Consider the following 24084-nt stretch of genomic DNA (forward strand, 5'->3'; position numbering starts at 1 on the left):
AGGATTTAAAATACAAGTACATATGCATGCATAAATGCTATGTAAAAACCACAAGCCATGCAAGTTCAGACTTATCTGGATAAATGCCGATTTATCCAGCTAAGTAGCTACACTTAGATGGACAAGTAGATCTTTTCAGACTTATCTGGCTATGTCAGCCTCATGCTACTTAGCCAAATAAATCAGAATGTAGCCATATAAGTGCTGTTACTTATCCGAATAAGTTCAAATTTGTCCAAGTAGCGGCAAAGGCGCAACTTAGCTGAATAAGTTGGAAATCAGCCGGATAAGTGTGCACAAATCATATATCTGTATATTTGTACTTCCAATTTTAAAAGGATATGTGTGTAAATTGTAATCGCGTTAATTTGATCCTTTTCCATGCTTAAGTCATGGATTTTATAACAAGCGCTTGGCAATGAAATAACCAGTTTTACCAATGAGTCTACCAGTTCGCCCAGTCCAACTGCAGCTCGTGAAGACCAGTTTGAAGTCCCTTTATTGTACCCAGACCCTCTGACACTATCAGTCAATCAATTTGTGGTGCATTCTACCACCTTAGGTATTTATGAGCAGGTATTTCATTTTGTTCACGAGCCTCCTATGTGTCACTGTGTCATTTTTTCACTTTAATGATATTTACAATCACTTACACCAGATATTGAGCAGAAGTAAATATACGCAAGTAAAAGACGTAAGCGCGTCACTTTGGCAGGTTTTAAAATAGCTTCTCGTGGTTGTGCAGATTTGAACTGCTTTCTCTATTTTGTCATTATATTTGAGATCAGTAAACATCATCATGCACTCATTCATAACTATCCAGGTAAAAATATATACGTTTTGGATCAGGTTACAAAGGAATTGTACCCAGAGACTAAATGGAACAAATCCTTAGTAAATAGAGCCATTCATTGTATCTATAAGGAAGATCTATACACAGCCAATTATTAGACTATCATACTGGGGCTATTACTAAACACATGGGCCCTGCTGTCAGTGCAGGATGCAAGGCTCTGAGAGTCTTATGAGGTGCACGTGAGTCTCTCACACATTTAGTTTAGCATGCATTCTCTAATTATCCTGTGTTTTTAATAGAAGTGTAACATACTATAAGCTGTCACAGCGGTTCAGGCCTGTTAGCTCAAATCCCGGACTCCCATCTGCTCCAGAATTGGATAAGCTGTTTATTGTTGCAACTGTCACTGCCCGACGTCTCCACTCCGCCCTCTTTACCTCTGTGGCGACTCCCTCCGGGGTTGAAGGATGGCTGGCTGCCGTGGCGTCTCCCTGCCGACTTCCTCCGGCGTCCCCGGACTGGACCGACGCTGAAAATCTGCCATGTTGCCTGAAGCCTAGGGCGTGCGCGCGCTCCGATTGAAATACCAGCAAGGGTGTGAACCTCAGGGGCGTCCCCCTGAGATAACATCATCCACTTCCGATATTTAAAGGTCTCTGATATAGCAACAAACTGAGTTAGCAAAGGATTCATTCTAGCTACTCTGCCTCCTCAGATTTACCAGAGGTACCCGCTCCTCGGGGGCCTCGCTCTCTCTTTGCCTTTCAGGTTACAGACAGGAACCAGTACTCGCTCCTGGAGGGCCCTCGTTCCTGACTCTCTGCTGAGCTATCACTGCCTACATCATCGTGAGTTGCCATTGCTCTCTCAAAGCTTTCCCTGGAACCAGGTACTCGCTCCTCGAGGGCCTACCCTTCCCAACTGCTGAGCCTCTCCGAGACCATTATTGTGAGTGTTGTCATCTAGTTCTGTTCATGAACTCTGCATACCCTGCCTACTCATTGTCTACAGTTTCTCAACAGCTCAGCCATCCTGGGATCACTGTTCCAGTATCTGAGGGGCTTCAGCCCTGCCGGGCACTTCAGCTCACTACTGCCACCTCTGGTGGTTTCAAAACCTGTTTAATAAAAGAACTAGTGTGTGTCTGTCTCCATACTCTAAGCCTAGCTGGTGGTCCCTCTCGGGATCTTCCCCGGGGGGGCGTGGTCATCTGCCACCGGCCCAAGGATCCACCCACAACTAACATCAGTATTATTACAGATTGATACTCCCCTATCTGATTGCTCCTCCCATCAGCATAGCGGATTATTACAGATTGCTAACTCCTACATTTATAGGGGTAGATCTTTAAAAACTACGCGATCGCTACAGGCCACTACCGGATCCCTCCAGAGAGTTACCATCAGGAGAAGACTTCCCTGGCATACCCCGCTTTGCGGGCCAGTACAGGGATATCTGCATTGAGCTGCTTTACTACTTCAGACAGTGTCTTCTCTCCATGCTGTGGGTATTTCCCACAATCCAGTACAATAAAGTCTGTCTCATCTGTGTCCATCTCTACTGAGGCCACGCCTACCGCAGTGAATCCCCACAGGGCTCCTCCCTGTGGGTGGAACCAACTCTCATTACGGTCCAGGGTCCACAACCACACCAGATTATAACAGTAGGCATGTGCCAGCAGCAATACTCCATGATGGAATTAGGGTAGGGGTGGTCAAACTTTTTTGTGCTAGGGCCATTGTTGTCCATGATGGGGCCGGGTGGGGGGGGGGGGGGGGGGTGTCCCTTGGAGTTCATCATTAAAAGCATATCATAACTACAATAAAATAGCAATAATCATAAGTATGGAGCACAGCAGAATTAGGACAGTGCATATTACAATTCAACATGCAAAAAATTATATATATTCAAATGCTGGTGTCAACTCAGTAAAACGGAATCCCTTACTGTTAAACACATTGTAAACTGTACTACAATCCCCTGTGAAAAAAGACACTTAAAACCTTGCCATACCATATAATTACAGCACTGACTCTCAGGACTTGAACAGCATCAAACTTATTTATGAAGAGGCAGCAATGCAAATATTACACTAGTCCCCAGAACACTAATATACAACCTATTGGAATAACAGAACATGCTGGACTGCTAACAATTTCTACAGAGGAACTGCCACAAAGACGGAACACAGACTGACCCTTACCTAATACAGAAATAAGAAACTATGAATTAGAAACAGAAACATGCTGACAAAACCAAATTAGAAAGCCTGAAAAAACAGACTAGTGGACCTTTAAAGAAAAAGCAAAATACAAAAATATAACAAATGCACATTCCCAAAGATAGCATATATATATATATATATATATATATATATATATATATATATATGCTATATTTTACCTTTGTTGTCTAATCATTTTTTTCTAATCGACTGCTGCTATCTCTTTTTTCCACTTTTCCTTTGTTGGTCTTTTCCTAATTCCTTTTCAGGGTCTCTCTTCTCTTTCCATTTCTTTTCTCTCCTCCTATCTTCTTCCCTTCCTCCCTCACACACCAAAACAGGTTCAAGCTTTCCCACAGGCTCCTCATACACATACTCACAAACTCTCTTTCTTACATGCTCTTCCACTCATACAAGCTCTCACTCTCACATGCTTACTCATATGCGCTCCCCCCCACACACATACACACGGACACACTCACTCTTGCATGCTCTCCCAGACACACATATATTTACTCACATGCTCACACATGCACACAAGCTCTCTCTCTCATATGTTCTCTATCACACACATATAAGCTCTTAATCTCACATGCTTTCCCACACATACTCAACATGTTCACCAACACACAAGCTTACTCTTACATATTCTCCCACAAATGCACATAAATCTCTTACTCATATTTTCTCACACACAAACAAGCTCTCCTACATGCTCTCTCACACAAGCTCTCATTCTCGCATGCTGTGCCCCTGCCCCCCACACATACAAGCTTTCAGTCTACCACTCACACATAGAGGCTTCCATATAGACACAGGCTCCCACTGTCTCTCTCTTTCTCATGCACACATGCTACCATTTTCACCACATATGCACAGGCTCCCACTCTCACATGCACACATATAAAGCATCTTCAGCTAATTCCAGACTCCCTTCTTTGGCTGCCATAAGATGGGATCCACAGTGGTCTCGCTGCAGCAGGCCATCTCCTTAGGCCACCGAGAGATGGGGGTCTGTGGCAGCCTCACTGCAGCAGATCTTCTCCTTTGGCCTCTGCATGATGCAAGGCCTCTTCTTCTCTGCTGCAGGATGGGATCTGTGGTGGTCTCACTGATGCAGGCCTTATCTTTCAGCTGCTGCAAGATGAGATTCATGGCCCTTGCTGCTGCAGGCCTTCTCCTTAGCTGTCGTGAGATAGCATCTGTGGTGGCTTTGCTGCAGCAGGTCCTTTTTTGCCATCACAGTATAGGATCCACTGTGGTCAGTCTTCAGGCCTCTTCAGGTTTCAAAAGACTTGGTGGGCCACAGCTAATTCTATTTTTTAAAGACTTGATGGACTGGAAGGGAAGGTAAGGATGAGCTGGATTTGGCCTGCAGACTGTAATTTGTCCTCCCCTTAATTAGGGGCATGGCAGGTAGGCTTATGCCAGCAAGTCCTCCATGGTGGTGTTAGGGGTTTGACAGCTAGCCATGAGGCAGCAAGCCCCCTATGGTGGTACTGGGCCCAGTGTATCAAGCAGCAGATAGACATGACAATGATTTCAGAAGGAAAGCATGCTCAGTCTTCAACATCAGTGACCCTGGATCCACAGAACGGTGATTAGTTGGTTTAGAAAAATGCTTCACTGTGATCTCTTTGATAATGAGTCTTGCCAACGTCTGACAAAGCATACATGACTCACTGGGCTGGCTGCTAATAGCTGTACTGTAACAATTCCTACTGACTGTATTGCACCTGTTATTGTCCATAGACTTTAATGGCCCTAGAAATGAATGGGGTAAATGGATGAAATCAATCAGATTTGTTTAATTAGGAGATCCCTCTCAATTTGTTTCGGGGTCTCCTGAAAGAAATGAATTAGACCCAGTTTGTTTTGGGATGCCCATTTGTTTTAAACAAATGCACATCCCTAACACATATTTACCAGCAGACTCTTGAAAAAAGGGAGGAATTATGAACTCCTTCCGCAGCCTCTCCAAGCACCCTAGTCTCCCAAAAGTGTTCTAAAAGGGCGTCCCAAGGCTCACTTTGGGATCTAGGTTGCATAGCCCAACAGGCTGTGAAATGTTAGTGGCAGCCTGACTGCCTCCCCCCCTCCCCCCCTTTCTGTCTGGTACCACTGAGATTAGGATTGTATGCAACATATCTTGGCTTAAGAGTGATGTTGATTCCTGTCACGGTATGTGCAAAACAGACCCATCTAGAGACACTACCCTGAGAGATACCATTATGTATTATATCTCATCATGATGTTATATCTGAAGCATAATTATGTTTGATGCCATTCTATTCACTCTGCTTGGCTCCAATGAAAGTTGGCAGCAGTTCCTTTATGAAGAAGGTGAAGTGCTATAATAATTCCTTTACTTGGGTTAAGAAAGCTGGAATTTTATACCAATTCATCTCTTTCAACTCCCCTATATTAAACTGAGTAAAATAAAAATATTCTTGTGGCTTAGGGTTGTGTGTCATGTCTCCCTTGTGGCAGTCAGTAGGTGTCACTGTTATCCAATGCCCAGGACTCCTTTATTTCCAGGGGCCGTAATCTCTGTTTCCTTTCTGTTTCTAGTCCCAAGTTCAAATATACACACTGCCACTGGTCCGCGGGGCTGGCTTACCACTCAGCGTTCTGTCTCATGAAGCAGTTGTGCTAGCTGGATTTTTCAAAATTCCAACTTGTCTATGCCTCGGCTTGGTTACCTCTTTTATATCTTACTCTTAGCTCCTCTTTTTTCCTAATGTATATATTTTTTAATTTTATACTTTTTTTTGTAATAAAAGGGGTGTATATTTTATAGTGGCCCCATTTGAAAATGCTTTTTCTGTGAGGCTGCAGATTGATGCCCTGTACTTCTGTATTAGATTTTTTTAGTGCATTGCCTGCATGGTGTTCTGGTAAGGGTCTGTGCAGAAGTGCCATGACTTTTCCTTAGATGCATGATGGTGGGAAGAGCTATGCAGGAAGAGCTTTTAAAAACTGGGGTGTCATTGCAATGAAACATAAATCTGAACAAAAAGGGAGATCTTAATTATTTTATTTTTAAGTACCAACTGATTGGTTTCTAAAATAGTTAATAGCTCTGCTGCAAAATTTCACATGGTCTTTCCATTATATAACTGAAATGAATCTTTCCTTGATAATGCAACCTAACCATATTTTTTTTTGTATTTTACTGTAAATAATCAAGTTCATATCAGGGGCTTCATCAGTGTATCTATTTATTTTACTCATAAAATGTATAACCCACTGAGCCACGTACCTCAGTGGGGAACAACAGCACATTCAAAACTAAAACATAAAATTACATATTACAAACAAACCTTCTAAAATTGAAAGCACAATAAAAGTCAGTTTTGTAAACAGATAAACCTTTAGCATGTCAATCATGATTCAGGAAAAAAATGAGGCACTGTATAATACTGCACTGAAATTCTTGAATGCACAGTAAATCGTGAAGCTGCAGCTAATGGCAGGGTGACTCTGACAATGCTCGATGTTGTCACAGTGTGCTTCAGCTCACTGATATTGTCAGAATGGAACATCAAAGTAAAAAGAGGCTCCAAAGTAGGTGCTCTTAATCTAAAGAGTATAATTTTTAGGTCCTGGTATTTGTCATAGGTACACTGGAACATGTGGTGACTGTGACATTCTTACTAGGATACTGCAGTAGTTTATTATTGCCTTCCATTGCCCACAGCAGCAGGTTCTTTGCTCATGCAAGTGTTAGCCAGGCCTGACCCTCCTTAATATTTGAGATCTGACAAGCTCAGGGTCTCCCAAGACAGTGCTGCTGGGGGCTTCATGGGCTTACATGAATGGACCCAGGTCTTGAAGGCAATCCACCTTCTTTCTACACAACAAATAGCCTCTCCTGTGTCTTTGAAACCCTCATGCAGGGAGTTCTGTAGTGACGAATTCCCTGAGATAATGCACTTTTTATGACTTTTTTGTTCCTTTCCAGTATGTTTCAGTTAAGCACAGCTCCTTCTATAATTTAAAAAAAAAATCACTAAGCAGCAAGAATATTCTAATAACTACATTTCTCTAAAGAAGTATTCCAGTCTTTTCTTATTTATAAAAGTTCGCAAAATAGATTACAATGAAGTGAGACAGAAGTGGTATTAAATGCATGAATATGATCTCTTTTCTGTTCAGTTTGTTTTATTGCACCTTTCTGATATAGGTTAAGGGTGGGAGAATGCTTTTTTCCTGATATCTTGAAACTCTTTTTATATGCCTTAGTGATGCTTTTGCCCGGAGAAAGGACTTCAGTGTGAGAGTGGGTTCTACTATTATAATGAAATAATATTTAAGGCAGGAAAGGTCAGAGATTAGGTGAAGTAACTTTCATGCTGGCAGCATAACACTGAATAGATGCTGTTCAGTAGCTGTTTTTCTCCAAGACCCAGAAAGGGAGAAAGCCGTTACTGAATAGGGGCCAATGTTTAAAGTGCTCCGCCCTAAAGTTGCTTTTTGAGCTGAATAGTGTTGCTGAGTAATCTGGGCCACCATGCAATTTCCAAGCTGTAGCAGTCGGCAGAAAATGCCCATTCAGACTGTGGCTTTCTCACCTTTGTGCAAGTGACATACAAACTGTATAAAAACTGAAGGTAACGAAACAGAGACAGTGTCCATCTCATGCACTGCCACCTTTTCTCAGGTGGGTGCAGACCCAAAGCCCCTTGGCCCTGTGCTCCCACGGTGCATCCATGGTGAAAATATTCACAAGAGGGGGGCTCCTTTTTTTGGCCATTCTGTTTGGCTATAGCATGTGATATCTTTGAACATTTGTACCATACACCCAGTAGTCATCACTTCCTGTAAGATGTTGTCTAAGATTTCAAAGGTTTTGAAATTTGAACTTAAAAGTACAGAGGTTTCCAGTTGTAATTGGTAGTGAACTCATTCTACAATTAACTTATATCAATAATTTAGTGATTTATGTAGCAGTGTTAATCCACACAGACAGAGCGGAGTAAAGAGCACACACATTTAGATAAACAGCAACAAAGTAATGTGCGGCAATTAATTATACTCTTGTGTGCAAGAGTTTTTACCTTTTCAAGACGCCTGGCTCGGCTGCAGAAACTTAATAGTATATAGCCGTCCGCACACATGTAACCCCATCAATACGTAAGTTTTTTGAGACCTTCGGGTCCGTCCTTTGAATTTTCCGTGCTGTCTCACGATGATTCCAGAGAAGATACTTATCTTCATTCCCTTCACACTTCCCTAAGTACAAGAAGATAGTTCCTCCGGGATTCTCTTCATTTGAAGTCTGGGTCTTACTGCTGCATTACCACGGATCCGCCGCGACTTGAGCTGTTGATTTCACTGTTATCAAGAAATCTTGGACTTGGTCCCCCTGACGCAGCCTGACGCGAACCACGGCCGTGTCGGGGCTTGTTTGATGACTTATTTTACTCTATAGTTGACCTGTTGTGCACAATTGTTGTGTGCACATTGAGCATTAAAATTTCTCTAAAACAGTATTGTTCAGTATAATTAATTGCCGCACATTACTTTGTTGCAGTGTTAATCCACACAGGATCCTAATATATTTTGCAATCCTAGCACTTCATCACTATGCTGTCCTTGCTGCTACCACTTGAAGAGTGGCTTGGGAACCAGTGTTTATCCGTGGACCTTAAAACTGTACAAAAAGACCAATGTTTTAATCATTTTTACCGAAACTCAAATGTTTTTTTATCAAGGGACAGATAGATAGCTTCCCATGAACGTCGCAGAGTCTGAGACAGATCCCACAACCTCCGCAGTTCTTCTGATTCATGAATAAATTCATATAATTTTTTCAATGAATGCTCTTCTCCTTTTTTCCCCCACTGTATTTTTTCCCCAGCTACACTCGTGGTCACACTAGACAACCCAAAACGTCCTACTGGCCAAAGAGAAGCCTCCTCCAAGGAGACTCTTCAGGGTCTCCCATATAGTAAACCACCTCTAGAATTTACAGGAGCCACTAGCCGTGCCAGGCAGGAGACCTAAACCTCAGCCACAAGACAAACCAGCGCGATCCATCCATCAGCTACTAGAGCACCCCTTTTCCCATGTACCCTTAATTCAGATCATCAGGTACTTCGTACATCAAAGACTGATGCACCTTCAGTATGCCAGTGTCAGCAGCCTCTCCTGGTAGAGTCTCAAGGTTGCACTGCTGGAATCTGGTCTCCTGTGATATTGTGCCTACTGCTAAACATAGTGCTATCTGCCTGCTTCTTTATCTGAGGAGTCGTGCACATGAAATGGACCTAATCATTTCTGTGGCCCTATTATTTATTCTAGAATGAAGTTATCACTTAGTGCTCTACTTTGTTATTATAGTATTGCACTTCATTTATTACAAACTTTTGACAGAAAACTAGTATTCTTTTTAACTCTGCCTTTCTCTCATTAAAGTTTTATATTACATATTGCTTCAGTGATTTGTTTAGAATTAACATGCCTCATGACCGATGAATTATGAATGGGCTACATGATGTGACGAAAAGCTTATGATAGTCTTGATCATCTTACGCTTCAGAGTTATGAAGTGAGGTTATGGTGGGGACTTGCAGAAACATGTTCTTAATATAGTACTGCATGTTCAGCTCTGTTTCACCGAAGTCCAAACATTCTGCATACACATTACTTTTTTCATAAATATCAAACTCCAGTGTTTAGGGGCCACCAACAGACCTAGTTTTCAGGATGACCACAATGAGTAAATTAACCATAAAATGGAACCTCTACATGCAAGTAAATGCTATGCATATCATTGTAAGTATCCTGAAAATTAGAACTGCTGGCCACCCTTGAAGAGCAGAGTTCTGTACCCTTCAGACTGATACTGATGCACATTAAATTATATATAAAATAAAAATAAATAAATATTCTGTCTTCCCCTCACTTCCTTTCCGTAGCAGAGAACATCAATTACTGCCGGACAGGATCTTTTTTTCCAAGTTCTCTAAACAGTTCTGCGATTCTGAGTTAGAGGTTGATATGAACGTGTCCGGTAGCTTGTGCCTGAAGTGAAGACAAGTGATTGAGATTCACCATAATTGGGCTTTCCTTGTGCGTTTTCTCCACTATTTCCTAACTATGTTTTTATAATTACTTTGTTTCAGGACAACTGTTTGTAGCAAGTCAGGAAGTGGGCCGCTGAATTTGAAAGCCATCAATGTTAAAACTGAAACCGATGCAAGTCCAAGTGACAGATACGATGCCTTTTGTGTAAAGGATGAAGGTCAGTGTTGCCGTGTCCCTGAAAACACATATAGTTGTGTATGCTGATCTAGCAGCACTAGGCTTCTCGTGGTTGTGCAGATTTGAACTGCTTTCTTTATTTTGTCATTATATTTGAGTTCAGTAACATCATCATGCACTCATTCATAACTATTCAGGTAAAAATATATACGTTTTGGATCAGGTTACAAAGGAATTGTACCCAGAGACTAAACGGAACAAATCCTTAGTAAATAGAGCCATTGTATCTATAAGGAAGATCTATACACAGCCAATTATTAGACTATCATACTGGGGCTATTGCTAAACACATGGGCCCTGCTGTCAGTGCAGGATGCAAGGCTCTGAGATTCTTATGAGGTGCACGTGAGTCTCTCACACATTTAGTTTAGCATGCATTCTCTAATTATCCTGTGTTTTTAATAGAAGTGTAACATACTATAAGCTGTCACAGTGGTTCAGGCCTGTTAGCTCAAATCCCCCAAACTAGTAACTCTTTAGTTGAAACAACTGTTAGCCAAGTTCATGACAGCTATTTTCTTGTAGGAAATGTAGCCCCCCCACTATTTGTTCTGCTTTTTCTTAATTCCTGTTATTTGTTGCTAATCTTTTTTTTGCTGTCTTTTAATCTTTCCACTCAGTTACCAGTTTTATTTTTTTTCTCCCCTTCCTGTCCTCTCACCAATCTCTTCCCCCCTCTGCTGGTGCTTGCCTCTCCCTCCCTCCCTCCCTCCCATACCACTTTTTGCTCATCTTTCTCAACCTCTTAGCCTTTAAGTCTTTCCCCAGTGGACTTCTCTGTTATCCTTGCATTCAGCTTCTCCGCCTAGCTTATTTCTTTTCTCAACATTTCCCTTCCCAGCATCTTCCTTTCCTCCTAACCTATTTAGAGCACCAGCTTTTTGGTCTCCAGCTTCTCACTTTCTCTAACTTGTCTCATTTCTCCAACCTTTTTTTTTTTTTTTAATATCTTTCTTTTTATTTGAATTCCATATAACAAAACAACAAATTAAGGCAACACCATTCAAGTTACAGCAATCAAGCTATAACATAGATGTCATCACATAATCATTTAAAGCTGAAGGTTCTTCTTTTAGTATCTAGTTGTTTGTTAAACTCAAATACAACATCTGTGGAATTGCTGTGAGCCCCAGATATTCTTTTCTTGGGAAAGCTGAAACTAGGAGTTTACAGATTGGGAAATAAATTGTTATCATTCATGATAATTGCGGCCAGACTGACAGTTGCTGCCAAGTGGAAAGATTCTCTGATGCTGAGTGTAGAAGATTGACATATGAGATTGCAGGACATTTTAATCGATGAAGAAATTAATGTGGGTTAGAAATGAGAGTCCTTATAAATATTGGGGTACATGAAAACTCTTTTTAAACTATGGCGAGGGTAAAAGGAGAAGTTAGGACATTTTAGAAGGCAAAATTTAATATATTGTAAAGGAATATTACCCAAACAAGATCATGTTATATTATTTGCTATCTCTAATTTTTTTCCAAAATGTTTGCTTTTCAGTGCATTCCCACCACATATGAATTTAGCTTCCAGTCTGCTCAAAATTTCTCCAATACAAACCAAACCTGCTCCTCACAAATTCCTGCTGGGTGTCATGTGCCTTCTCATCATTTTCACTCATTTTCATAGATTTTGCTGCTGTCTTAGCTCTGGCTCACATTTGTCCCCATACCACCTCTGAAATTGAAATATGGCAGCCTCTTTCCCAATTCTGGCAGTAATGGGGACTACAAGAATCTGTATCCAGAAGGACCTGATACTCTCTCAATGTCAATCCCTTTAAGTAAACTTTTTATTCTTGCTATTCTTGTTTGCCCTCTCCCAGTCACCCGCCTGTGTCCCTCCGATCAGTCCTTCTGTCCTTCCTTGATGGATCTGAGATGTTGCTGGGCAAACACAAATCCAGTCTCATCTATTTCTTTTACACAATTGTATGCACTTTGTCTCTACTCCTGGCCATTGGCTCCCCAGAATGCACACATTATGCAGCATAGCCTGCAGACAGCACAACTGTCTCCTTTTTTTCTCTGCTGTTGCTGGGTAGAGAAAAATGGAGGTCCATGTTCAAAGAATATCCAGCTAAGAAAGTTAGCCAGTTAAACATATCCTGTTAACTTAGCTGGGATATTCAGCAGTATGGCAATGCTGCTGAATATACCTGGATAGGTTTGAGTTGGACGGATATGCTTAGTTGGCTTAACTTTAGCCCTGCTCAATAGCAGGTTTAACATCCAGCTAACTTAGCCACATAAGTCTGAATATTGCTAATTATCTGGCTAAATTAGCCAGATTAGTAGCTATGCCCTAGAATATGCCATACCTCGCCCTTGACTTATATGAATAAATAGTTATTTGGCTATTATACAGGAACATCGGTATATAAAAATCAAAAATAAATAAATAAATAAGTAGTGGCCACTGAACATGGCTGAATATTCAAATGCCACCACTTAGCCGAATAAGTCTGAACTTATCTAGCTAAGTGGCACTGATTATTGGGTGCATGATGCATAGGTAGGATCTGACAAATGGGTCTTCTTGAGTGGATCCAAACTCCCTAAATTCAGACTATACATTGGTTAGTCTAATTGGGCAGAATAGTTTATCCAATATTATTATTCGTTCAAACACAGAAATAGAATATGGCAACTGTTGAAGAACTGAAGACTGTTCTAATCTGCTCAATTACTTATATTTGCAATATTATGATCATGGTTGATCTCTGGCTTTCCCTTCACTTCTTCACAATTAAAACTTCTCTTTGCTTATCCCATTCTCTCTTGAATTCTATTACTGTGCAACCTCTGGTTCACTTATTCTCTTGACTTAGGGGCACATTTGAGAACTGAGGGGCCAACACTCACTGATGGGCTTCTGCATCCATACTCTGGTACAGAAACTGGTTAGGGCAGATTCACATACCTGGCAGCTTTCCTCTGCTCCAGAATGTAAATCCACGTTGCCACCACAGATAGAATAATCTCCATTTGAAACAAAGAGTAGAAGACCTACTTCTTTTCACTAAAGATCACCTGCTGATTCTTTCACTCAGAATCTTCCTGGTCTCAAAGGTCTGCTCTCTCGCCTTTGAAGGTTTAGATGCTCCAACCTTGAACCCTAGCTGCCTTCTCTGGAGAAGAGCAAAAAGACAGAAAACAGGGAACCTTCTGAGCAACTATGCTATACAGAAATGACTTTCCATGCAAGAAACCTCCAAATGAGGAGGGTCTGAAAAACTATTATACTCTCTTCATCACCTGCAATTGTGGAGGCACTTAAGTAATTGTTCAGCTGTTTTTTACTTCCACTGCCTTCACAAGAAGGCTGTTCCATGCACTCATGAAAAATATGTTTTACTGCCTTCTCCCTTTAAGTCTCATACTGCAACATTACCTCTTATTGTAGAGTTTCCTTTCACTGAAAAAGGTTTGCTACTCATGCATTATTTACTGTATACCTTTAAGGTCTTTCAATGTTTATTTATTTCAATGTTTTGTATACCGCCATCCCATGTGAGAATCACTAGTTCATAACGGTTTACCGGAAAAACATTCATAAATAAAATGAGTGTTATAAAGAGGAAAGACATTCATAGAAATGGAAGTAATACAAATGTAGACTTCTAACGTAGAAATAGAGCTGGAATAAAGGGTTATCAAGGTGGGGGGGGGGGCTATTGTTCAAGAATTATTAATGTTATCTGAGTCATGGGGAACTGGGTGTATCAGTCAAGTAGAAGGCATTATTGAATAGCCAGGTTTTTAAGTCGCTTTTGAATTTCTTTTTATCAGTTAGTGTTCGAAGTTCTTCTGGCATGGAATTCCATAGTTTTGGGCTGGCGACTGAGATCCCTCTATCTCTAGTTAGTGTTAGATGGGAGCCTCTTAAGTTCGGAATTTCTAGGAGGCCTTTGTTCTGTGATCTGAGAGTTTGTCAGGGGATGGGAGGTTTAAATGTTATTCCTAGAAGATCGTTATTGTTCAGGTTAATGTTGTTGTGTATTATTGCTAGAACTTTATAATATATTCTTGACTGAACAGGAAGCCAATGGAGAGCCATCAGAACTGGGGTGATGTGGTCAAATGTCTAAATCATTCCCTCTTTCTTTCCTTCCCATTTAGATATACATATTTAATTCCTTAAATCCAGGTTCAGCATTATAGGTGGGCACTGGGGGCACTACCCCCCCATCCCCAATCCCAGTTTTAATTTTATGCACCCCTCCCTAGTCCTTTCTCCTCTTCCTCCGCAATCCTTTCTCTCCATGATCCCGTCACCCTTGTGTGATTCTCTCCCTGCTGGTTGGCAGGGGGAAAGTGGCACCTCACGGTGTCTCTGCCTCCTTTTCCAGCCAGATTCACTCCGGCAATTTGAATATGCAGGCTCCCATAGTCTAACCGACAACCTACATCACCTCCTTTTTTTAATATGAAGAATGACGAACCCCATCATTCTTCTGGCTCTAACTACCATCTTGTTGCACTGTTTCACTATCTTGAGATCATCAGAAAGAATCACCTGAAGGCCTTTCTCCTGCATGGTGGTTTCACCAATATTTCATCTCCCATCTGGTGCCGCTCCCTCAGATTTCTGCATCCCCCAAATGCAACATGCTGCACTTTTTTTTCTTTTTTGCATTGAAATTTAGCTGCCAAGCACTCAGTCATTCTTCAAGCTTTCTTAAATCATTCCTTATTGTGTCTATTCCCTCACAACTGTCTACTCTGTTACAGATCTCAGTGTCATCTGCAGAGCTTTCCTACTAAAATACTGAAGGGACAGGCATTAGAAGAGATCACTGAGGCACTCTATTGATCACCCTTCTTTCCTTGTCATCAAGTCCATTTACCAATATCCTCTGCTATCAACCAGTTTCTGATCCATTCTAAGTCCAAGTAACAAACTTAAGGGTAGATTTTAAAAGCCCTGTGCGCGTAAATCCAACCGGCGTGAACAAAAGTATGCCAGATTTTATAAGATATGCGCATATCATATAAAATCCAAGCCGCGCAACCTGCCTCCATTCCCTCTGAGGCCGCTCCGGAAATCGGAGTGGCCTCGGAGGGAACTTTCCTTCTGCGTCCCCCCACCTTCCCCTCCCTTCCCCTCCCTTCCCCTACCTAACCCACCCCCCAGCCCTACCTAAATCCCCCCCCTACCTTTGTTGTACAAGTTACACCTGCTTGAGGCAGGCGTAACCTGTGCGCGCTACCGCGCCATCCCCAGTCACAGGCCGCAGTGCCGGGGGACTCGGGACCGCCCTCCCGGCCCACCCCTGAACTGTTGCCACACCCCTGGACCCGCCTCAGACCACCCCCGGACATGCTCCGGACACACCCCCGGACTGCTGACACGCCCCGGACAAGCCCCCTCCCGCCCCTTTTATGAAGCCCCGGGACTTACGCGCGTCCCAGAGCTTTGCGTGCGCCGGCAAAATAGGCGCGCCGGCGTGCGAGTGCCCTGCGCGCGTAAATCCAGCAGGATTTACGCACGCAGTGCTTTTAAAATCTACCCCTTAGAATAATTATTTGTAATAATAGGCTATGAAGTCCATATTCAGAGGCATTTAGCCGGATAACTCACAAGTTTAATGCTGACTTTTGAATATTTAAACCATTTACCTGGCAAACGTTTAGCTGGATAATGAGATCTCTAGCTAAGGTTTAGCCAAGTAAGTGGGAGAAATATTCAAAAGCAGGCATTTAACCGGATAACTTGGGGTGTTCCGGGTGCGTTTCTGGGAGGAGTTAGGTTAAACAGCTAAGTTATCTGGCGAACTCTGATATTCAGAGTTAGCCAGTCACATATCCAGCTGACTCTAATTGTGCTGTAGCACTGTCCTAAAGATATCTGGATAAACTTATCTGGCTATCTTTAAGGTAGCCATCTATATTCAATATTGTGGCTGTACTACTGAATATCCCTTCAAAGTTAGCCGGCTAACTTTGCAATCCAGCCAGTGACTGAATATAGACCCCTGTGTTGGTAGCTACAGTATCATTGTTTTGGCATTCCTATGTTTAATACACATGTGGACCACATTACAGCATTCATCACATTGTGCTTGATATTGACCAGGGATATGTGAATTATTTGATGTTGAACTTCAACCACACAGTTTGAAGCTGTTGGCAAAATCCATAGAATATTCCCCATAGAATCTCATGGAAATCTGCTGCTTGTCTGCTCAAATTCAGTGTGGATCTGTTGCATCACAAACCCCATTACTGATTTCGTTTAGTTGTTCATTACATTTTCCACAGATTGGATTTTGCTTTAAGTGGGCATTTTTTTGACAAGAGGTTTATTGAACCTTATTGATAAGCATTCACAATTTTCCAGGATCCTGAAATTGTTCCATAAACATCTTTTAAATAAATTTGCTAAATCCTTAAGCAAAGCACTTGCTTGTGTGAAAACAAGATGGCTTCTGGTTGGAATATAATTGAATTGCTATATGAACCGCTGATATTTTGAAATGCTAATCATCCATAAGCATTTCCAGTCAAAGCCTGGATGCTATGGGGATCTCCTCGGTAGTGCTTTGCTGCACAGTCCCGCCAAGTAAATGTAATCTTGTTCACCTAAGCCAGCCTTTGTACAATACTAATGTAGCATAGGCACCATAGGCAGCATAGCGCTATGGTTATAGGTTTGGAACCTAGGGGAGGGATATGATAATTTCTCATATTCCACTTTGTGACTGATTGGCTCTGTGCTACGATTAAAGGACTGCTGAATCTGGGGAATGCTTCGTTTTGAAGTACCACAAGTTAATAAATAGCTTCTGATGATGCATTCCAGGTGAGAGAGAATACCTAATAATACCAATATCACATCAGAAATACATAAAAACTTGATAAAAGCAGACTTTGAGAGCCTGGTAAGCATGCCTCTGGGGACAGGCTAATATATTATACCCAGGATGATTGATTTGCTGTACCAGGCATTGCTGTTCATTACAAGAGGCGTGTAGTCAATTTTTATTGCGTAAATAAAATAAATACATGATTTATGTCCCCATCTGCACATACATAGAACCAGATGTACCAAGCCTTCTGACACAATGGAAGAAGTGGAGAGTACAATTGTAAAATCCTTATAATATCTGGTCACATTAAGCAGTCAGTGTTTATATGTAGCCAACAAAGGATTTATTTAATTTTTATGATGGAGATAAAATCATAATTAAATAAACAGATCATGAAATCCAGTGACAAAATATGTAAAATGAACCACCTTCTGGTTATTTATCATTATTATTATTATTAGTTTATACCAATGGACGAGTTCTAGTAGCTGTATTGCTCCTGGAGAAAACTAGAATCTTAAGCTGTGATAACTTTTCCTGGACCAGCATAAACCAAAGTTATAGTATAGAAGCTTTGGCAAGCACACAGGCTTCTTTGCCTTGTAATGGTCCTTTAAAAGATATCACAACTTTCCAAGACTCCGGTTAAAACAAATGAGAAATAATACAATGTTTCTATAAATCAATAAGTTTTGGTCAAACTAGCTACTGCAAATGGTATTGTGGCTTCTGGAGATTCCTGAATGTTTTTTAACTGGGGTTCTTAAATAGTTATGGTGGGAAAGTGGCCAGGAATATTTAGGTTCACCACAGAGATGGAGGCTAACCTGTAAAATTATTTAAGATTTATGATATATCAAAATCCAATGCATCTCTAACTTCTATATCACGGCAAACCAGACATGAAGTAGGGGTAAAGACTAATGACACATGCAGTCCATGAATGGCACTGTTTCCCATTTTGTGTGTGCATTTCAAGGTGTTATGTTTAATGTACAATGCTCTAAATCATACCAGTTCTGTATAGCTGTATTTGGGCAACTACTGGATGCCTTAAGTTCTGCTACATAGTCTCAGGGAAAATGTGTGTTCTAGGAGAAGGGCTAGTTCTATCTGTTACCGAAGCATGCTCCTGGTACTCTCTCTTCCATCGGAGTTCAGGTTCAGACATACACAGAGCTGAAGAGTTTTGTTTTCATCCAAATAATTTATCTGTAAGCTTTTTTTTTTCTTATTGAGTTTATACTGGTAACTTTTATACCTACTGTATGAAAAACTTCTAATAAAATATTTAGCTGGTACTGTCTCTGCGATGTTCTCTTGCCTTATATTCCTGCTGGCAAGAGCAGAAATATGTGAAAAAAAAATTCAGCAAAAGAGAGAATGACAGAAACTCAGAATTTTTTATTTTGGCAGTGAGATTTATTTATTTATTTGTTTGTTTATTTATTTATTTATTATTTTGCTATACCGGCTTTCATGACAGGAATCACATCAAACCGGTTTACATTTAACAATGTGTGTAAAGTAGAGAGAACTCAAACCACAGAACAAGAACAAGGTTAGGAGAGTGTAGCAGTTACAATAAAACAGGGTGGTAAAAACTAGGATTTGGAAAAGAAAGGGGGAGATAATTGAGCAGCAAAATATTTACAGAGTAGCAAAATCGATTCCAATATAAATTTTACAGGGTATCAAAATTGATTCCAATAGAGTGCAAATATATAACAAATGACATTAATAACACAGTAATTGAAAAGATGGGGAAGTTAGTGTTTTCTTATTAAATCCATTTTTGATAAAGTGTTTATGATTTTGGGTAAGGTTCTCAATCGAGGCTTGGGAAGGCTTTTTTAAAAAGCCAAGTTTTTAGCCTTTTCCTGAACGTTACTAGGCAGGGTTCCTGTCACAGTTCGGCTGGAATGAAGTTCCATAAAGTTGGGCCTGCTGTCGAGAACGCTCTGACACTGAGAGATTTGTGTTGGTAAGTTTTGGCGTGTGGTACCTGAAGCGATTCTTTGTAAGATTCCCTAATGGGTATGGTGGAGGTGTGTTTTTTGAAGGGAATTAGTAAGTTGAACTGTGTATGTTGATGTATGACCTTGTAGATGGTGGTGATGGATTTGTACATAATTCTGTAGTGAATCGGTAACCAGTGAAGGTCTTTGAGGATTGGTGAGATGTGGTCGATTCTCCTGGAGTTTGTAAGGATTCTGGCTGCTGTATTCTGTACCATTTGTAGGGGTTTGGTATGCGAAGCTGGGAGGCCCAGTAGTAGAGAGTTGCAATAATCTAGCTTGGAGAAGATTATTGCTTACAGAATTGTTCTGAAGTCCTGAGTGTGGAAAAGCGGCTTTATTCTTTTAAGGATATGCAGTTTATGAAAGCAATCTTTGGTAGTTTGGTTGATGAATGATTTAAGGTTGAGACGGTTGTCTAAGATGGCTCCCAAGTCTCTTACGTGTGAGGTTTGAAGGAGAGATGGTGGCTTTGAGGATGTATTGTAGTTTTCTGGGGATATAAGCAGGTATTCTGTTTTTGAAGCATTGAGTATTAAGTTTAGGCTGGTGAGGAGGTGTTTGATTTCTGTTAAGCAGCTGTCCCAGTATTCTAATGTTTTCGTAATAGATTCTTTTACAGGGATCACGATCTGAACATCGTCTGCAAAGAGGAAGTGTTTCAGGTTTAGTTTCGTGAGCAGTTGGCAGAGTGTGAGCAGGTAGATATTAAATAGCGTGGGTGATAGAGAGGAACCCTGCGGAACCCCTTGGGAGGATGGAAAATAGTGGGATTCTTTGTTATGAATTTTTACTTTGTATCCTCTGTTCTCAAGGAAAGTTTTAAACCAATTCAGTGCTGAGCCTGTCACTCCTATGTTAGCCAGCTGTTTTAGCAGGAGGTGGTGGCTGACTGTATTGAAGGCAGCCGAAAGGTCAAGGAGGATTAGTAGGAAAGCTTGACCTTTATCGATGCCGGAGAGTAGGAAGTCCATAAGGGAGAGAAGTAGTGTTTTGGTGCTTGCAGCTTTGCGAAAACCATATTGGTTTGGGGACAGAATGTTGTGATCCTCTAGGTAATTAGATAATTGAGTGTTAACTAATTTTTCCATAACTTTGGCTATAAATGGGAGGTTGGAAATAGGGTGGAAATTATTAGGATTGCTGGCATTTAGGTTCGGTTTTTTTTAAGAGTGGTTTGATAGAGGCTGTTTTAAGGTCGTCTGGGTAGATACCATGGGACAGGGAACAGTTTATGATGTTGGCTAGGGTTTTTGATATAATATCATTATAGAATAAAATGTGTAGAATAAATAGAATAAATGTGTAGAATAAATAAATGTGTAGAATAAATAGAATAAAATAAATAGAATAAAAATGTGTAGAAGCGGACATTTATGAAAAATGTCCGCTTCTACACATTTTTTTCACCACAGGATTTAAGGGAACAGTGTTTGTCTGTGGGAACACCACAGCCTATTTTGCTTTCCTTACATCTTTTCTTTTGAAAATTGACCATTTTCTGCTCTTCTCGTGGAAGTTCTCCCATTCGTGTCTGTGACGAATCAGTTTGCTGATATGAGAATTTAGTAGGAATGATCACAAAACTATTTCTGAAATGGAAAAGTTTATTCTTTACACATCTAGAATTCCTTTGCTGTCTGTGTGTTGTTCCTTATCATTTGGGAAGTGGGATGGGTCTCCTTTGATTCCCCAAAATTCAGCTATTGAATATTTTCCTTTTGAGGCTTAAGTTGTGCAACCTCCCTTTTTTTATTTAATTAACTGAGAACCAAGAAGCATTCTTGTCTCCTCCCAACCCCCAAATACAGTACAAATCATTAAGCTGTAAATTCTTGCAGGAAATCAGTAGGCGCCTTGAGGTGACGCCATCACTTTACATGGAACGGCCTGCAATCTGCCCACAGGTTTTCACAAAAATCTGCACTGCTGCTTTGGAGAGCATCAGAATAGCGGCCAAGGGAATGGCAAGAAGAGGAGAATAAAGAAGAGGAAGTCTGATAATCATCTTCTTAGTTTCCAGTCAGTCATCACATTTCAGTATGGTGTGCAGGGGGGGAGGTTTGAGCCGGAATTGAATGATTTGGGGGGGGGGGGGCAAGGGTAACATGGGTGGGTGCTGTGGCCAGCCTCCCACTCTGCCCCTTCCCACCCCTTACCCCATCCTCTTTTGGGTCTTCAAGGCAGTGGCTACAAAACCCTTTCCGTTTCTGGCAATACCCTCTCTCCTGTTTCTTCAGTCTCCCTGCCTTGCCGCTGCTGTTTCTCCCTCTCTCTTTGGTTAAGGCATTCCTGAGCTTTCAAAGGGCAGAGAGGAAGGGGGATAATTAGCTGCGAAAAGTAAACAGAAAGACTTTGCTGGTCTCAAACTTTTACAAGTCCAGCACAAGGGCAGTAGTGTTTCCCCTTCAGGTCATCCCTCTTAAAGAAGCAGAGGGTCATGGACTAGGAGCGATTCCAGTGCCTCCAGGCCCTCTAACTGCTGCACCTTATAAGAGATGGGAGGAGACCTTACTGCTAGGGGTGGTGGGGTTGGAGACAAAAGAGCCCAGGCCCCGCCCCCTCCAGGCCCACCTGTGACTACGCCCCTGAGCCTGCATTGTTTTGTGTAACAGAAGCTCGGCACCATGCAAAAAACAACTCAAGCCGGTTATAAATGTGCATTGCTGGGTCAGTGAGCTGCCAGGAGGGTCCGCTGTTGTCATAATGATGGCAACCCTTACTGGTGTGGTGCTGGAGGAGTGAACGTCAGTGATAAGTGACATTGCAAGATGAAACCCTGTACCCAGCTCATTCAACTAAAACAACCTGTTGCTTTTCCTTAAGTGGCACTGCTTTAGAAAAATATAATCTTGGTAGTTCCACTTCCTCACCTCAGTGTGATTTATCTTCCTACTTGGGGAAACTATTAATTTTGTTATGAGTGTGAGGCACTGCTGCTGGAGCCTTAGAAACATCCAATAGTAAATTGATCATTTTTTTATCAGCACAAGAGTCTGTGTTACTTGACCTATCCAATGAGACTATTAGATTTTTTTTTCAAAATGTTTTCATCAAAGGTGTTTCAAGTGTTTTTACTATCTCATGTCTGTCTAACTGCACCATGTAACCAGGATCTTAAGATAAAGAAACCATAGATACAAAATCTGTTTTGGGGGTTTTTTTTCAGATGTTTGTTTGTTTTTAAAGTGGAGGAGAACATATGTCAGCTTCTGAATGAAGTCATGCACCAATGCTTCTGAGCTTTGAGCCTCAATTGACTTTTCTAGGTTGAGTAAAATTCATATTCCTGCAGGCACCCATTTTTTTTTCTATCCTAACAAAAAAACCCAGAACAAGCAGCACCTTGTCATGGCCTTCTGCATGAGTGCAAATCACATTTTGCTTGGCATAGTTCTCTGGCACAAGATACTGCTCAAACATTGCCTGTCTGGGGATGATGTATTTTGCACTTATCAGAGCTCTGCTTTTCTTCATATAACCTGTTGGTTATATGCAAGAAAGAATGATTAGCTCCTAAAGTGTTTGCTGGGTTTTTCTTTCAAGATATGTTCAGTGCAGTAACGTTTGTTTTTGGAGGGGGAAAAAAAGATTTGCCTTGAAAGCAGTACATAAGCATAGAAGCAAAGTATGCATTTCTCTATTCCCAAGATTTGCAGGCAGCTGAATTTCCACTTGTCAGGCCTGATGGTCCCTGCAGCACATGGAATAAGGTTGCAACAGAGGTTTATTTAAAAATGTAAACACAGTTAGCTCCTAACGTAAGTACTACAGGTGCCTAAGTCAGGACAGCCCCACCAGCCACCTGGCTCACCCCAGATGCAGCACCAGTTCCTTCATGGCCAGGATGCCGCCTTCTGTGACCGTGGCCGCTTCGTGCGGCTCATGCATCGATGTTGCGGCTCGATGCCACCATCTTCCAGCTATTCTGGGCTCTTCCCTTAAGTGCGCTTGCACAGTAAATGCCTATATTTAAAGGTCCTTTGGCAGGAAAGGCAATGCGGTGCCCGGTGTTAATGTCAATACGACTTCCTTACTAAAGCATGGCCTCCGCTCCCTGTCGTTGCCCCAGCAAAGGGTCTCCTGTCTAGCAGTGCATTTGTTGCCTTATCCGGCTAAGTTACAATGCCGCTGAATATCTGCATACAAACGCTGCTTAGCCGAATAATTATTATCTTGCTAAGTTATGAGGCCAACTTGCCTTTAAATATCTACCCATGGTTTTTAAACGTGATAACTAGGTGATTAATGTTAGTGAATGACCAGCAATAGGGCTAAAATTAGTCAATCATTTAAATCAGGGTTAAATGAATCTTAAATAAGTATTATCCAGCTAAGTCTGGATGTGCTCAATAGTATGTCTAGAATTCTCTGGTTAACTTATCCGGCTAATTCTCAAAATCATTACTTAGCCAAATAAGTTATCTGGCTAAGTAGTGCTGAACTTACCCACCCACTACCCACCCCCAAGTTAGCAGGCTAGCCAGATAGCTGGATAAGTGACTTATCCAGTTATCTAGCAGCTGCTGAACATAACCAGATATTCAGCAGCCGCTCGATAGCCAGATAAATCCTACTTATCTGGCTATCCAGTGTTTGAATATCTGGCTCCCTAGATTTTCAAAGATACCTAATAAATAAATTTAAAACCCCTAATTACATTTAAAACCCTTAAATTGAGATATACCTACCTTTTAATTAGCCTTTAAGATGTTTTCAACTCAACAAATTAAGATGCAGAGAGAAGCCCACTGGCGAGATGGAGACTATCCAATCTTTTGCACCGATTGCCACATGTATGATTATTTACCAGTTGGTGGAGGGTGTATGTGTGCACTCAGTGCAAAGAGATCCTGGCTGTCAGAGAAATGAGTCTTTGGAGGCCAGAATGGCAGACCTGGAGAAGCTGAGGCAGACAGAGCGGTTATTCAATTGCTCAATTTAATTCCATTGTAATGTA

General features: G+C 41.3%; 1 protein-coding gene across 1 annotated transcript in view; it reads left to right on the plus strand.

Annotated features, from left to right (window-relative positions):
• The window catches only part of SUSD5 (sushi domain containing 5), a 368081-nt gene that overhangs the window by 277990 nt on the left and 66007 nt on the right, over positions 1-24084 (plus strand). The window contains exons 5-6 of the mRNA XM_029587083.1: positions 8884-9016; positions 10151-10269. Coding sequence (XP_029442943.1) covers positions 8884-9016; positions 10151-10269 — 252 coding nt within the window. The remainder of the gene's footprint in view (positions 1-8883; positions 9017-10150; positions 10270-24084) is intronic.

The sequence above is a fragment of the Rhinatrema bivittatum genome, chromosome 2 (assembly GCF_901001135.1).
Source record: "Rhinatrema bivittatum chromosome 2, aRhiBiv1.1, whole genome shotgun sequence".
Taxonomy (NCBI): Eukaryota; Metazoa; Chordata; class Amphibia; order Gymnophiona; family Rhinatrematidae; genus Rhinatrema; species Rhinatrema bivittatum.